This window comes from Chanodichthys erythropterus, chromosome 7 (genome assembly GCF_024489055.1).
Source record: "Chanodichthys erythropterus isolate Z2021 chromosome 7, ASM2448905v1, whole genome shotgun sequence".
In the NCBI taxonomy this organism is placed as follows: domain Eukaryota; kingdom Metazoa; phylum Chordata; class Actinopteri; order Cypriniformes; family Xenocyprididae; genus Chanodichthys; species Chanodichthys erythropterus.
Window position 1 is genome coordinate 27,066,840 of NC_090227.1, and position 13,729 is coordinate 27,080,568.

At 37.6% G+C, this 13,729-nt stretch overlaps 1 protein-coding gene across 8 annotated transcripts in view; it reads right to left on the bottom strand.

Annotated features, from left to right (window-relative positions):
- frmd4a (FERM domain containing 4A) overlaps window positions 1-13,729 on the bottom strand; it is a 107,541-nt gene that overhangs the window by 20,451 nt on the left and 73,361 nt on the right. For 5 of the 8 annotated variants that reach the window (XM_067390011.1, XM_067390009.1, XM_067390006.1 and 2 more), the window contains exons 7-13: window positions 13,286-13,308; window positions 11,177-11,260; window positions 10,704-10,769; window positions 10,021-10,078; window positions 9,708-9,794; window positions 2,371-2,447; window positions 236-377 (exon numbers count right to left, since the gene is read on the bottom strand). In XM_067390011.1, the coding sequence (XP_067246112.1) occupies window positions 236-377; window positions 2,371-2,447; window positions 9,708-9,794; window positions 10,021-10,078; window positions 10,704-10,769; window positions 11,177-11,260; window positions 13,286-13,308 (537 nt within the window). The remainder of the gene's footprint in view (window positions 1-235; window positions 378-2,370; window positions 2,448-9,707; window positions 9,795-10,020; window positions 10,079-10,703; window positions 10,770-11,176; window positions 11,261-13,285; window positions 13,309-13,729) is intronic. The other 3 variants (XM_067390010.1, XM_067390007.1, XM_067390005.1) reach the window with 1 other exon arrangement.

Consider the following 13,729-nt stretch of genomic DNA (forward strand, 5'->3'; position numbering starts at 1 on the left):
TCCTTGAGCAAGATCAGAGACAGTGTGTGTGTGTGTGTGTGAGAGATAGAGAAAGAGAGAAAGTTCATGCAGCCCTGATGATTGCAGAGAGATGGTAGTCTAGACGGTGGGATGGTTAGAGGTAGACCTCAGAAACACACAGGAAGGATGTTGTAGTTAGAAAGAGGTTAAAAAACAAACACACACACACATACACACATTTGAAGACAGATACGAAAAACATAACCACACTCACTTTGCTCTGTTTGCGGTCCAGGTAGAACTGGTGTTGGCTGATGGCCATGGCCCAGATGGATTTGATGAGTGTGGGACAGGCGTACCAGGTGTGCACGGCGATGCCACTGTGACCAAATGTCCTCCGGGTTACCGACGCCCTGCAGTTGGAGCGAACACAAACCGACTTTATATTCACTGAATTTTATGACATTGTCAGTGCAATGGTTGTAAAATGTTTATTATTGTCCAAACACATTTAAAACACTGTTATGTATTAACAGATGCACAGCATCTTTGTGTTTGTCTTTTCAATAAATACACTGTCATAAAAGGTTACTACCTCTAATTTATGAACTCCACTCAAAGCCACAGTAAAAACACACTGTTGAGTGTCATCTTATGTTGCTTGGCTAGTTAAGCTAATACTAAGACAAAGCTTATTTGATCTAAAATGCATTTGATAAAAAATACAGTTAAAATGGTAATACTGTGAAACATTATTACAATTTAAAATAGCTGTTTTCAATTTTAAAATATTTCAAAATGTCATTTATTCCTATGATGGCAAAAAACACTTCTTATTATCAAAGTAGAAAACAGTTGTGCTGCTTAATATTTTTTGTGGAAACAGTGATGGCCTTTTTCAGGATTCTCTTATGAAAGTTATGAATAAAAGTTTTATATTAATTTACGTTAAAAGAAAACAAAACATAAACATTTCAATGATAGTGTATACTTCGATACAACTAGAGAGACACATATAAACATAAAAACCCAAAAATCCATTATAAACTATATTGTCCGCCTTATATTTATTAGCCACCTCTGTATAATATATTTTTATGTGGCAGATATGAAATGTGAACTGGTGTTAGCACATAGTTCTCCTGACAGTCCTTCAATGTATCGGCTTAACATACCACACACAGTGCAGCCCACATACACACACACACCATTTACACTGTGGTCAAACCCAGCGCACGTGTGTCCTGCGCTGGGCTTTATGAAAACCTTCAGCCCTCTCCACTAGAACAAAGATAAACAGCAGACCGTCGTGTTCTGACTCTTATCAAAACGATATTAGTGTATGTGTGTGTGCTGCAATGACTCTAACTGAATGACAGTGAACCTAACAAGAATGAAAACACATTTATAGTCCCTCATGCTGCAAAATAAACAGATTGTTTCATCTTCCTAAACTGTTTTGCTCTCTTTCATGTCTTATTTCCCCAGCCTCCAGCATTTCTGTGAACTCCCTCCGTGTTCTCATCGTTTAGGGCTGTCGTGGTGGTTGTTTGAACAGCGTGAATGAGGTGGTTTATCTGTCAGCATCTGAGGCAGCGTGTGCTGCTGCTTTTGGCAGCGCCAGCTCTCTTAAAAGACAAACCAGCCCTCAGCACGCACTGATGATGTCATGAGGGCCTGATTATACCCTAAACACATCTTAATATTGACAGTCAGAATAAACTGCAGAGTTTTGACAGAAAGAGAGAGTAGCAGAGAATCAGAATAAACTCAAACCGCATCTCAATCTGGAGAGACAGACAGAAAGAGTAGGGTGTGTTTTTGTTCATTTGTTCCGGTTGTATTTCAACCCTCTTCTCCACAGGACACAGGAAGTAAGATATTTCAATCCAATAACAAATAGCTTAGCTCAGTGAACACTTGTGGATGGAAGCCAACCAGATGTAACTATGAACATTTACCTCACAATGTTTCTCTTCAGGAACAGAAGGACAGAAAAATGAGTTTTCCTATCAAAGTCTGACATATTTTAGAATAAACAACAAAAAACTGACATGTAAATGCTTTATAAAGATGTTCCTCCACACAATAATCAAATTATTTTACCCTTGATGCTGTAGAATATTCTGTGTTTAAAGCTCAGTACATCATGTCACTACTTCTAAGTAATTCAAATTATTTCCACACTCAAACTGAAAAGACAAAAACATACAAACGGGACCCTCAGACTGCTGAGATCTTTCAAACGTGTCTCATGATATCTAAACAAACTTGTCTTTAAAATTCTTGCTGGATTGAAGTTAAGTGGTCCCAACAGCACGTCCTGTCAATGTGATAGACATTGTAAGCCTATATAGTCCATGACCTGTGTGTGTGAGCGAGCATGTGTAGGCTGTAATGTAGATTTACCTTCTCGGGTCATGAACTTCCACTGAGAACTTCTTCTCCCTGAAGTACAGATTCTCCAATTGTCTCCATTGGAACACCTGCGGAGATGAGAGAACGCTTTTACAACATTCCCAAAACCTCAATCAAAAATTCCACGGATGGTTCTCCAATGTCTTCAGACTGTAAACTCCTTCCAGTAACTACATGAACAGTAAAAGAGAATCCAGAACGCAAGTCCAAGCCAAGATATTTTACTTTCTCATTCACTTTTGAGCTTTTGGTGAAAGTATGTGTGTAAAATCCTCCTTAAACACTGGGGAACAATGAGTTCTCATCTGTATATGTGTAGAATGAGAAAGACTGTTTGGCTCAAGAGAGATGGAGAGAGAAAGCAAGAAAGAGTGGGAGGAGTCAAATCCCATCCAAGCCTCTCCTCCCTCTGGGACACACACTTCCTGTGTGGGCGGGGTTTATGGAGAGTTCAGAGTGATGTGTTGTGAATGTGTGCTGTTGTAACCCCTGAAAATGCAGTGCTACAGCTTTTGTTAAACTCCTCCACCTCTTTTCCCCTCATTCACTCAAGAAACCAGGTTCTGGTTCTCATTACACACCATCACGCACACACACGGCTGTCTGTGGTACACACTCTGAACTCCTGGAGCCATTAGCTGCACTGACACAAAGAAAACGCAAAAGGAAGAGAGTGGCAGAGAAAGTGGTATGAATATGGGCTGACTGAAACTATTGCTTTCATTTAAAAAGAACAGGAGAGAGCCATATATACACTCTTTCCAAGGTATATAAAAGATCTAAACTACCAATTATGTCCATCATTACTGCTAATGTCATTTAAAGAACTTTGTATACAAGCATTCCTTTGCAGAGACCTTGATATAAGGAAAAAAGAAGAAAAATAAAGGATGGAAGAAAGTGGAGAGGGAAGGGGGGGGGGGGGGGGGGGGGGGGGGGTTGGCTTGAAGAGCTGAAGAATTTTTAGAGCCTGGGAAAACAATGGACAGATGAAGGAAGAGGGGAGGGAAGGAACATAGTTAGTTACACACACACAGACACACACATACAAAACTATTTCCACATATACTACTAGGATTGGGAATTAAGAACTGGTTCTTATTGAAAACCGGTTCCATTTTTAAAAATGTACTCGAACCAAATGATTTTGTTGCGCATACAGCAAAATGATTTCTCTTTCGCTGCATATTGCACTTCAATGGTTTAAAATCACTTGTTTTTAAACCACAATGCTTAAAAACGCAAATGATAAACTTTCGTGACACCACAGCATAGCAACGTCACGTGAGTGTAAACGTGATAGGGACGATAGTCCAAAATCTCTATCGATTGAAAATTTCTACCCCTTAATCGTGTCTACCCGTATTTCGCCCACCCCTAATTGATATAAGTCAATGAAATGAGAAAGACTAGTTCTTGCAAAATAATACAAGAATCACAAGAATACAGATATGCGAACAACAATTTGTGAACAAATTACTCTTTTTGCCCTCAGTTCTTGTAAAGAATCTGTAGAGTCTCAAACTTGTTATTGGTCTGAATTGGTGTAATGACACATTGGTGATGTAATCGTTAACCAAAACTAAAAATATAAAAATAATAGTTTTCAATAATATAAATGAAGTTGAAATAAAATAAAATATAAATATTAGATGAAAAACTTAAATTAAAAATATTGCCTTGGCAACTAACTGAAATAAATAAGTTGAAATAAAAAAAAATATGTTGAAGTACTAAAAGTACTAAAACTGAAATAAAATAAATTAAAGCTAAATAAAAATATTTACAAAAAAAAAACGAATACAAAAATCACATAAAATTGTAAAACAAACTAAAATTAAAACTATTATAAAAATAAAAGCTAATTCAAAATATTAACACTATAAAAGTATGGAAATAATACTAAACTAATACTGATACACAAGTTTTAAGGTAATTTAATAATATAAATGGCACATTAAAATATGTTACCAAAGATAGTATTGTTTTTGTTTAGTATATCGTTCCTCAAAAGTACTAAACAAATTGTAAATTCAATTCAAATTTGTTTATAAAGCACGTTTTTTAAAGCACATTATAAAGCACAAAGTGCTGAACTATTAATAGAACTAATTAAGATAAAACAGAGGAACATTTTCAGGAAATGAATGAGATCGTTGAGTGGAATTGGAACCAGAATAGTTAAATTCCTTACGATTTCCATGCCAATATATCACAGAGACAATGTCACTGAACAGCAGAGAGATGTTGATGGTGTTAAAGTGAATGTTTCTTGGTGTTTATGAGATGCTTTGATGGTCTCATGGGACCAAGAACAAACTTGACCCTTAACACTTTCAAAACAATTTTTATTATGGAGATACTAATCTCTCTCTCTCCTCAAGAGAGAGGGAGGGAGAGGAAAAAGAAAGTGAGTGAGGCTACAATGTTCCATGACATCTAAACACTCTGTAGATCTCTGCAGTTATAAGAGCCAATGAGGCATGGAGCATTAACTACACCAGAGTATTTTGGGCACAGTGAGGTGGAACTGGGGACTTCAGCTATTGTTCTGGAATGAGACAATCTCAACTGTAAGTGTGCATGATTTTGAAGCATGCAGTCACGAGAGGCTGTAAAAGAGAAAAGGCATTTCAAAGGGCCCCATGTGCCCAGCGATGCCCTTATGTGCTGAATCCTGGTTAGTTCCAGCACCTATTTCACTGACAGCTGAACCGTGTTCTAGGCCTCTTGTTGTTTGGTTATTTAGATGTCTGGAAACAGGGTTAAACCTTGTCCTGGACTTCAAAAGATTTAAAATGAAGGCTCACAGCCATGGTGATGGCATCCAGAGATTTGCCATGCCTAAAAACCCCACCTCTGTTCTGAAAACACAGATGTAGCTGATTTCCAATAAAGTCTGATGTTAACATGCAGCTAAACTTAAAACTTATAAACAAAAGCATGCAAACACAACACATACTCAAATGTTGAGTGAAATAGTCTATTCTCAATTAGATGGTACCATTTTTATCAATACTTTTATTAATGAACAAAATAGATTTACACTACTATTCAAAATTTTGGGGTCAAGCTGTTTTTTCTCAAAGAAATCAATACTTTTATTCAGAAAGAATGAAATCAATTAAACAAAAGTATCAGTAAAGACATTTAGGTAACACTATTTTAGGGTCTTTTAAATAGTTGCTTATTAGCATGTATATTACTAGAATATTGGCTATTTATTAGTAATTCTTAAGCACATATTAATGCCATATTCTGCATGACCATATTCTACATTCTTAATCCTACCCAATACCTAAACTTAACAATCTTATTACCTATTAATAAGCAGTGAATTAGGAGTTTATTGAGGGAAAAGTCGTAGTTAATAGTTTATATGTGTTCCCTATTGTAAAGCGTTACCCGACATTTATAATGTTTTTTATAAAAAAATAAAATAAAATAAAAAAAAATAAAATCACTGCTGTTCTTTTGGACTTGCATTTAAAAAATATTGCAATGCATGTTGCAAACAATGCAAAAGTCATTGCAATGCATTCTAGGATTGCCTCAACTGGAAATAATACATACACTGCTGCCTTAGATTTGGGCCAAAATTAGCATAATTTTGTTGTCTACTATTTGAAACAGACTTTTCATTGAGACCATGATGCCTTATAATCTTGCCTACAGTATATAAGCAGCCTACTATGTTTTAGAACAGCTAACCACTTAGCTGGCCAAAACCCCCTAATACAAAATGTTCCAATATAAGGGAGTTTAGTAAACGTCATAGGTGTGTCATCATTATGACTCACATTCACTGTGGTTACTTTTAATATAACGCACAACGCCCACCCTGGAGTCTGTCTGTACATAGAATAATACAATAAACCCCCACCCCTCTCTCTCACAAATAAACACACACAGAGTACAGGAAGACTGTGTGTGTATGTGTGTGTGTGGCATGGTATTTACTTAGCCGGAGCTATAATGAGCGCTTATGAGAAAAGACAGGGCATTGGAGAGGTCAAAGGTCACCAGCAGCAGACAGGATGAAAACAATCACCGGTGACTCGAGGGTTGCAATCTTATGATTCATAGCTATAGCATCGCATCTGGCTGGAAGTGCAACTATATGCTTTTCATATTTGCTTTGCTGTTCATAAGTTTTATAAAGCACAAATCTTTTAGTTAGTGGAGCTAATAAGCTGATCCAAAGGAATCAGAAACAGCCACACACATGCCAGTTTTTGGGGAGTGGTCCCGGATTCGTCAGACGCACTAATGTTTCCAGCATGTTTTGTGTTGTCAGGGCGACAGTAATCCTGCGGGTGTCTACTGCTGGGTTTCCTGTTGCGGGTTTTGGAGTCAGGGAGGCTGCTGGAGGGGGTTTAGGTAGAGGACAATAGCTCTTGAGAATCACATGCACCACAATTCATGATAAAACCACAAATATACTGGTCACACCTCTGTAAAACTTAAACACACACACTTTGGCACAGATTCTCTGCGGTCTCTCATTAGGAGAGGGTTTAAATTAGTTTGAAAATCATTAAATAAACCCAACCACTAACTCACTAAGTCTGCAACTTTTAGTGTGTGGCATTTTTAACTGTATATCCCACAGTCGCACACAAAGCCCACAGATGGAGAACAGCCACAAACCATTAGCGCATGTGAGCTTATCATCAAAACACAAAAACGAGACAAACTGTGTAATGAAAACATCAGTGGCAATGACCCATCTGAAACGCAGACCAGATCAATAGAAAGTAGCAGTCTGGCATTTCATGCAGGATTGGACGTCTGATTGTCCTTTGTGATTAAAGGGGTGATGAACTGAGAAATTTTCCTTGAGCTTCTGACATATAAGAGGTCATAATACTATAAGAATATCCTGTAAGTTTCAGAGCTGAAATCTTCCTTGTTAGTCCAATAAAAGCTTTAATTGACACCAGACCCAGCAAACGACAGGATTTTCAAAGTGGGGATCTATGACGTCAAAGGGCAGCAAGCGCCGCCTCCGCAGAAGAATATCAACACCTACTTCATCACTGCCTGTTTAGCCCCGCCCACTGATTTGCACATGACCTGATGCAATAGAACAGATAGCCTAAGTAACATAGGCCTACATGGTGCTAAACCAAAACAAGCTACCAAGCAATAAACATGCCGTTGAGGATTACAAATTATTGTTCAGTGCCTGAACTCCACAGTAATGCAACATGTAAGTAACTGTGTTAATTACAATGCCTGATCTGATATGATTCATGTACAGTCAGATGTTCTTTGTGTGTCAGTAAATCAAGCCAGTGAACTTGCATTGTTTCTCTTAGTTAGATGAAAATAATCTTTTATTTAACGGTGATTAAATTATATAAAGAAAGCGATCAAAGAAAGCTCCCTTTGCAATCATTGGAGCAGCGCGCGCTGAAGCTGTCCATCAAACAGCGTAAGTTTATCAGTGACTGACGCGCAAAACTCCTGTTTTATTCAACGAATCTTTTAGTGCGTTTGCACTGTTAGTGAAGATGAAAGCATTTGTTAGTGTACAGAAAATGAGTTGCAATGACGAGATCACTGCTTTCATGTACTCAACATGATAGGCTACAGTGTTCATCTCTGCAACTTTTCATGCCACAATCTAAATATAATGCGATAGATCTAAATGTAATGCAACACTTTTCACGATTAGTTAACCTTGAGAGCTGTAATAGTAAAAACGTGCTAAAAGAGAGAGTAATACTTGGCTATTTCAAATGGAAAGATGTTAGCCAATCACAGCAGTGGGTGTTTACACTGAAGTCTCACAGCAGACACGCCCCTTAAAACAGAGCGTTCAAACCAAAGGGCTAAAATCAGGGTAGGAAAAATGCCTTTTATCTATAAATTATGACCCCAGGAAACATTATAAAACAATAAAACAACGCAGTTAATGACCCCTTTAAAGGAATAGTTCATATAAAAATAAACATTTTGTCATTATTTACTCTCACCTTCATTTCATTACAAACCTATATGACTTTCGTTCTTCTGTGGAACAGAAGATAAAAAGATATTTTGAAAAATGTCTCAGTGTTTTTTGTCCATACAATGAAAGTCAACGGGGTCCAATGTTGTTTTGACTTGCACTGTATGCACAAAAATAGCAGAAACATTCTTCAAAATGTATTATTTTGCATCCTGCAGTAGAAAAAAAAAAGTCTTACAGGTTTAGAACAACATGAGGGTGAGTAAATGGTGACATCTGAATTTTTTGGTTGAACTATCCCTTTAAATTGTCATCCAGGTTTAGGTGGATTTGTCAGTAGAACTATCATTTTGTTTGGTTTGCATCTGTGGCGTTTTTGCAGACGCGTCTGTTCTTCTCACTGGTTTCTCTTCCCTCCATTCTGAGCTGCCCTCTGCTGCGTCGTTTCATTTTAACTCTCGTTTTCTGTAACAGATCCTTCTCTGTAAATAGGCCTGAGTTTGGCTTTTCGCTTGGCTGGACTTTCTGCTTTGAACGCTATTTTTAGCTTGCGGTTTGCGGAAAGGTTTCTCTGTTCCTCACCACAGGCTGAAGTTTTTGCCTGTCCTTTGGAGAGAATTTAAACACGGGTGTGTGCTGTGAGAATGGAAAACCAAAGCCAGAGGGACGCACACCTGAAGTAAAGTCATTCTGACAGCAAGCGATTCTTTTGATTGAGACAGATTTGTAGCATTTCAGTTATAGGGTGTCAGTGATTATCTGTCTGGAAGTTTGAGAATCTCTGTCTAAAGTTACCAAAAAACGTCAGGGGGTCAGACTGCCAGAGGTCATGACCTCTCTGAGGACACCACACCCGAGTGTCAGACGGTCAGACTTCTAAGGCCTGACGGCATGAGGTTAAGCAAAGGTGACCAGGTGATGAACACACATTGACATACACACACTTGAGGAAGCTCACACTAACTTTCAAAACACAGTGACAGGGAAACTGCTTACATCCACTGGATTTTCTGCAAAGCATAGAGTTTTAAAGAAGAAGTTGGACATTTTTTCTACTCCCTCATGAAGAAACAAAGAGCTTCATAAGCCACATTTTAAGATGCGACTAGTTAGGTGGTTGCCTAAGTCAAAAAAGACTTATTTTATTGCCTAACAAGTGATGATCGCAAGTCTGATTGTGTAGAAAAGTCATGGCACACCTCTCCTCAACATGTATTATTCGGGTCTGTAGCACAAAAGGTGCAGGACAAATTATGAGCCAAGAACTACTAATGAACATCAGGGAAGTAAAACTATTATGGGATAATGGAGATGAAGAGAGGACAAACAAGAGTCAAACTGTTGTAAGTCCACAGAGGAAAGAGGGTCTTACCTTTCTTGGTTTGACTTTGTCCTGGTAGTCATACTGAAAAATGCCTTTATAACTCAAACCCAGCCACCATGGGATACCCTGCTTATCCTGAGAGAGAGAAAAAGAGAGCATTAATACACAATGATAAGTGGAAAAGTGTCAGCTCATGGTTGATGACAGCATGATTATCTTAAACACACAGAGTCTTAAGCATCCTTTAACACTTAAGTAAAGAGCCGATATTGCAGGTCGTGAGAACATACGTGTGTGTGTATGTGTGTGTGTGGACTGACGGCTGTGCTTATAAATTTCCCCTCCGAGCACACTGACCCACCTTAACAGCGTAATAATGCACTCCATATGTGGGCAATGACTCCACTATACTCATATAACTGTGAGAGAGAAGAAAGAAGAAATCATTGACAGTATGTTATGCATGTTCCATATGCAAACAATTTACATTAGCAGCAAACACGTTGGAGTGGATCTCGGAAGGATTTGGATACTTCAGGCACACTTAAAATTCATGAATGACACCGCATTAGATATTGAACCAAAAGAAAAGAAAACAAGCGGAGTTTCCAAGCAACACATGTCACTGAAAGAGGTTTTAGTATAAAACAAGAATAAAAGAATAGAGGGTTAAAATTATAGGTATAGCTTACTAAAAACTAAAAAAAATATTGCTTGCTTTCTTCTGTGGAATACAAAAAATAACAATAATGAAAGTCAATGGAGTCCAAAACATGCTCATTCTTAGACACACTGTTACTAAACATGTCGATATTTGAGGTTTGGGTCACCATTGATTTTCATAATATGGACAAAACAGCTGAAACCTACTTTAAAATATCTTCTTTTGTGCTCCGCAGAAGTAAGAAAGTCATTTTTAGAATGAAATATGGGTGAGAAAATTACAGAATTTAAATTTTTGGGTGAAAAGCATTTGGACACTTTCTGGTCGTCCAACTTAGTGGAACATTTTGGACATGACAACATTCCTTCTGGCTGTCTTACTTGACGATAGCCTGGCCTCTGGACTGTCCGCTTAGCTTCTTATAGTGCTCAATGACCCGGTCCTCACTGCAACACAACATACACACACACACATTAGAGGCAACAGATGACAATGTTCATGAGAATGTGGCTGTCAGCCTATTTTAACTCCACAGGAACACGAGATAGACAAGTGTGAAAGCTTACAGATGTACAGAGACACAGCCAATGAAACACAACACCATGAAGGAGATAAGTTCATTCTTAGAACAGGAAGTACACCGGCCTGTTCAATATGAATTAGTGAGCAAGTGTGTGCATCTCAAAACGGCAGCATCTGTGAAACCCTTCATTCGAATAAAATAGAATTGAAGGTAAATTATATTAGCGAATTATTCAAGGGAATCCTTTCCCATGGTGCTCTGAGAACACAGAGCAGATACATCTTGTTAAAACCTCTTCATTATCAGCTGACAGCTTTGTGTGTCTCTCACCAATATGCGAGTGAAGGGTGCTCCTTCAGTGCTTGTGTAGGCAGTGCTGGCAGTTTCTTCAGATCAGCCCTAGTAGCATCATTACTGTAAAAATAACACAAAATGCTCAGAAATAGTACCACCTAACAGGGCAAAGAATAAGCCAATATAAGAATCACAGAACAGCAAGAAGAAGGCAACAAATGATGAAGAGAAAGTAGAATTAAAGATGCAGGAAATAAATAATAATAAAAAGTATAATAAGAATAATTAAAAAAATATTAATGAAAATATTATTATTATTATTACTGTTATTATCATTCATAATTATACATTATTAAACTTTCTTTTTATAATTTTTTTTATTCCTTATTCTTGTGTGACTTATTATTTCTCTTTATCATGCTATGTTAAGTAGAATTAATAATATTAATTGTAATAATAAATGTATACATAAATAATAATAATTGTCATGACTAGTTATAATCTGCATTTTCAACCAATACATGTAAAAATGTTGATCAAATAATAAAGTCAAGGTTTAGATATAAAAACCACATCTTTTATCACTTCCAGTTCATTTTTGAAATTGAAGGTTAAATTGTATATTATCGTTCACAATGTGCTCTGCACATTTTGTCAAATTTAGTAGATTATCAGGGTATTTCAAGCATACAAAATGTGCATAGTGTGCACACTAAATAATAGGGCTGCCCTCGACTAAAGATTTTTCTGGTTGACTAGTAGTTGTTTATTTTAAAAGATTAGTTGACTATTCGCACGTTTATTAATAAACCATATAAATCATAATAATGATCCTTTAATGGCTGCATAGCCTAATCAGCTTGCCACAGTGCACCAGCAGAAGCATTTATTATGAATGCTTTGGGGGAAAACAGCAAGGAGATTGCTTTAACATTTAATTAACTGATAAACTAGTGTTTTTTGTATTTTCGGCTACAGTGATGAAGTTGACGATCCTGACTCGTCATCTCCGCAGTAGTGGACGTGCCTATATGCACATTTCATGCGGATTACATAACCTGAGTATATTTGTTTTCCATTTGAATTGTTTCATTTAAAATGAGATATTTTTAGTTTTCTATAGTTATATTTTTCATTTCTGTGAGGCAAATTTACATGGAGTTTCGGTTTCTTTTTGGCTTTTCTTTCTTTTCAGTTTCTTTTTTTTTGGTGCACTCAAGTTCACAGAGAGATATGGCAGAAAGCACACCCTGTTTGCTTTCATTATTTTACAAAAGCACAACGTTTTTTTGTTATTGTGAGTGTACAAATAAAAGTAGACTCTTTACAGATTCAAACGATGTATTACTCTTATCTGCACAAACACTTGAATAGCCGACATTTTTCTAGGTTAACGTTAAAGTGGGCAGCCATGTAAAGTTGCTACTACATGTTTCAGATGATAACACATATTTGATCGACATAGGTTGATGAATGATAGGCGAGCATTTGGATGTCCAGCTGTTAATGATCTGTCCGTCACGGACTGCATGACTTTGCCACTTCCTGTGTTATTTTGTTTCCCTGCGACTAAGTGACTAATAAAATTTTGGTCGACTAAGCCTCTTCTCGTCGACTAATGGCTAGTCGACTATTAGGGGGCAGTCCTCCTAAATAAGCTGCATACTGCAAAAATTGCCACTCCAAACACAGAACGATGGAGAGGTTGAGAGGAAGTGTAATAGGAAATAGAGTCGAAGAAAACTATCAGACACACCGAGTGACAGGGTAAAGCTGGAAGGATGCACATGTGACAGATTTGTAGCTGAGATTCTGTGTGTAGAATGTGTTTCAAGAGTGTGTATGTGTGTGTAATGGAGAGAGCCAGGGGTTAGTGTGTGTAATTTAACACTGTTTATCCTCTGCATTCCATTTCCTCCCCTCTGTCTCCGTTCCCAGGGTTCACACCCCCATATCGCTCTCATTCTCTCTCTCTCTCAATCTCTTGAATCGTTTGCATGTGCTTATGTGGGAAGGAGAGTTTGATATATGCCACAAATTGGATCTGCTTTCACTCTGCAATGACACACTGATAGAAACTTTGATAGTGTGTGCATGTTAAAGGGGTCAATGGAAGGTGATTCATTCATTCAAAAAGCCTCTTACCTCGTGAAGTCTCCTTTAGCTTCCTGTGGGAGAGAAAAATGACATATTTTAGAATCAAATAATGAGTGTTTGCTGGTAGACAAGAACGCTTGGAAAGATCGTATCCTCTGACACACAGAACGGTGCATGTGTGTCTCAGTGGGGGATGTAGTCGCGGCCATCTGGACTGAATCCTCTGAAAGGTCAAACACACATAACATACCTGATACTACACCTGGATCACACATACACATCATAAAGGAAAACCATATTTCTCTAATGTATTTCCTTTGAATGATTAACTTACAGTACAAAGGAAACAGCCTGTTTTAGATTTAAAATAAAGCACCCTGTCAGGCTGAAATACTGTAGTGACCCGAATATGACTCTTTAATGCTTAAACACGTGTCCTAGAGACGTACTGAACTTTATAAAAGTTCACTGCAGGTTTATGAAGATGCATAA